This window comes from Galeopterus variegatus, unplaced genomic scaffold (genome assembly GCF_000696425.1).
Source record: "Galeopterus variegatus unplaced genomic scaffold, G_variegatus-3.0.2 Scaffold6863, whole genome shotgun sequence".
In the NCBI taxonomy this organism is placed as follows: domain Eukaryota; kingdom Metazoa; phylum Chordata; class Mammalia; order Dermoptera; family Cynocephalidae; genus Galeopterus; species Galeopterus variegatus.
In genome coordinates this window covers 37,518-41,058 of record NW_007732974.1, presented here as the reverse complement: position 1 = coordinate 41,058, position 3,541 = coordinate 37,518, and the positions used below count along the sequence as shown (strand labels likewise).

At 46.9% G+C, this 3,541-nt stretch overlaps 1 protein-coding gene across 2 annotated transcripts in view; it reads right to left on the bottom strand.

The window, feature by feature from the left end:
- Positions 1–3,541, bottom strand: part of CHST10 (carbohydrate sulfotransferase 10) — a 13,832-nt gene that overhangs the window by 5,635 nt on the left and 4,656 nt on the right. For both annotated transcript variants that reach the window (XM_008591358.1, XM_008591359.1), the window contains one exon: positions 3,010–3,101. In XM_008591358.1, the coding sequence (XP_008589580.1) occupies positions 3,010–3,101 (92 nt within the window). The remainder of the gene's footprint in view (positions 1–3,009; positions 3,102–3,541) is intronic.

Sequence of the window (3,541 nt, the reverse complement as noted above, 5' to 3'; positions counted from 1 at the left end):
AAAAAAAAAAAAAAAAAAAAAAAAAAAAAAAGGAAAAACCTGGATCACTGGATTTTCCTTCTTGAGAGAAGGCGGATTTAACAAACAGAAAAAGACAAAAAGCTCAGGTTCCAAATGATGGCGCACACCCTTTGGGCTGTTTTAGAACCTAAGAGGACACCTGTAACATGAGAGGCCTTGGGTAACACTCAGTGCAAATGTCTCCTGCTCTCGTGGGTGGCAGTCCTGTTTGCTGCCCAACTACTTGTCAAGGCTTTGTCTGTGCTTGGAGGTGGTTACAGGTTCTTGTAGAGACACCCGGGAAAGCCTCAGCTGAGTAAGAACACGTGTGGCGTGGTGTGTGGGCATGTATACACACGTACTGCACGTGCACGCAAGCTGGAGGGGAGGCGGGAAGGGGACGGAGGGGACGAGGGAGATGCACTGGCGCATATCAGAGTTGTTCCATGACACCCCAGACCCCATCCTCAATGAGTTAAATCCCCTCGCTCACGTCATGGTCACCTAGTTCTCCAAGAAGCATCCAGAAAACACTTCAAACAGTGAGACTGTTTCCCCCAACCCACTCCTGTGGCCACCTCCAGTGTGGCCGTTTCTCAGCATTTTGAAATGCTTCTGCTGCTATGTCTATTACTTTCCTTAAAGCTACACAGGACTTCTCCCAAGATTTCAAAGTAGACGGTCTCTCCAAATTAACTTTACTGAATGGACCAAACGCCCTTGTTATACCTTTTAAAACACACTAGGCTTGCCAGGCAATCCATTTATGGGGCAGTGGTAACAACCTGCCCATCCTGGGGACTGGGTCAGTTACAAAAGGGGGAAAAGGATGTAAGCCTTCTAGAATACCCCAGAAAAAGGATACTGGAAATACTGGGACAACAGAGGTTCCTGCCCTACCACCTGCTCCCTGCTCTCCCTTCCTTGGATCTACAGCAACCAAACTCCCTCAAACCACCTGCATCCAGGATGCTCTTTTATCCCTCAAGGGTTTAACTGAATTTCCTGGGATTCCCTTGTGAAGGGAAGACTGTCCTGGGGATTGTTAACAAGAACCTGTAGCCACCTCTAAAGCCACCTCAGGACCCTACTTCCTGAGGTGAAGGCACTTGGCAAGAGAGGGGCACCTCTGGCCCTTTGCCCAGCATCCTTGTCCTCCCATCAGGGGTCTCAGCACAGCCCTGTGCCCTGCACAGAACTCCAGGAACCACGCCAGGCACTGTCCTGGCTTTGACAAGAAGGTGACTAATTTAACCCCAATCCCTCATCGATCCCAACTCTTGCTCACTTACCCCGAGACAGCCCTCTCTCTTCTGCTCACTTGTCCCAGCCTTTCAAACCTCAAAGCTAACCCCAACCACAGATGGCACTCAAGAGCTGTGCATCGTGGGATAGTTTCTTCAAGCTCAGGCATTAAATACAAAACAAAACAAAAAAAGTGTTGTTCAACTGTGTTTACCAACTAGCTTCATTTTCTATGTTTTCCCTTTGTAAATACAGAAAACCAATTTTAATGACTGACGTTACTTTCAATTATTTTCCATTCAACCATTCAGCTACATTATGCACAAAATAAACTTTGAAAGGTAAGCTGTGGAGCCTGACCACCATAATAAGCCACCTTTCCTGTGGGAAAGCATATGCTGAGTTTTACTGTCATCTAACAAGTCCTGGTCTCAGAGGATGTTACATCTGACGACTGCTCCCCCATTTCCTTCACCTCAAATCTGAGATTTATGAGAATCAGTTGGATAGCATGGGAACGGAAGGGGACAAAGGACACTGGTTCAAAGTCTAAGCCAGCAGGCAAAGTTCCTTGAGCCTCATGTTTTCCAACTGCAAATTGAGAATAAAAATACTGACACCTCGGAGGGATGCTCGAGGCCCAAGCAGATTAAAACCCATAAGGTGCACTGCAAAGTGTAAAGCACGTTCAGGTGCAGTCGTCCCAGCCACATTCCTGTTGGCCTGCAGGAAGAGCATCCCTCTGTCTCCAAGAGTGACTGCCAGGGTGATAGTCCTCTCCTGCACAGGGGTGTCCTAGAGGGGCCCTTGTCTCAAACACTTTGCAGAAAGCCTACCCTACCACTGCATTCCTCTTTATCTGTGTAACTAAACACTGATTTCCTTGCCTTTCCTATTAAAGTCACCCTCCTATTTTCTATAGGTTTTTGTGGCTTTTTGTCTCTAGAATCCATCCACATTCTATTCTTGCCCTGGGATGTCTCAACCTAAAAGCAACATTCCTGGGCTGTCTTAAAGAGTTCTGCACTTGATCTCTATCACATCAAAATCCTGCAAAAAGTAAACTCCAAAAGCACTCTACCATGACCAGGTAGATGCTTTCTATTTTAACTGGGTTTTAATTTGTCCTTACCCTAAAGGCCATGGACAGGAGCTGTGCCCTTCTCTAGGGTTTAATTCTAGGCTGATAAACATCTGTCGGGCCTGCTCTGTCCATGTCAGTGCTTCTGACACAAGTGGAACTTCACCCTTCCAGTTCCAGAACGGGGGTTCAGTGCATGAGATGGCCCTTTGGGAGCACATCCCTCATCCCGTCTAGAGAAACATCTTGGGCTCTGCCAGTAACCCTCATGTGATTTTGGATTTTCCCTAGACTCAGTTCTCTCACTTGTACAACTCAGAGGCTGTGTTGTCTGCTCTGCTGTCCGAGGCCTCATCCCACTCTAACAGTCTATGATCCTGGGTCAGATCTCTTTTCCCTCCTGGTTTCTTCCTGACCTTGCCCAGCACACTCGACTCCCCTGGCGAGGCTCGCACTCGGCTGGTCAGGAATTCAGCACAACCAGCGTTTTTACAAAGCACCCACGATGTGCACAGCACTGTGAGGCACACAAGAGTAACATAAGCCACTGCTCTAAAGCGGGATGTGACGACAAGCAGAAGCCAGCTGAAGGGAGAGCACAGGCAGGGATGCCCTGGAGGCTCCCTGCACAAAGCTGCATCCCTGTCTGAGGGGAGAGGGCCCTCAGCCCAGCTTGTGCCCACCTTTAGTTCCTCAGGAAAGTGCTTCTCCTCTGGCGACCTCTCCATTTCTGGCATGGTTGTCAGGAACAGAAACTCCTGTCTGGTGCTGTACACTGGAAAACAGAGGGGGTGACAGGTCCATGGGACAGAGCAAAGGCCCCAGAAACAGATCCACACATAGGTGCCGCACTGGTTTTTGACAAAGGTGCAAAAGCAATTCAACGGAAGAGGACAGTCTTCTCAACAAACGGTGCTGGAGCAACTGGACACTTAGAGACCAAAAAAAAAAAAAAAAAAACCTTTATCTAAACATCACACCTTATTCAAAAATGAACTTAAAATGGATCACAGACTTGGGAAACTTTTTAAAAACAGAAGAGAAAATTTTTTTAAAAATTGATAAACTGAATATCAAAATGAAAAACTTTTGCTCTGTAAAAGCCCATTTGAAGAGGAGGAAAAGACAAGCTGCAGACTGGGAGGAAATATTTATAAAGTATGTGTCTAATAAAGGACTAGTATCTAAAAGACATAAACAGCTCTCGAAACTCAA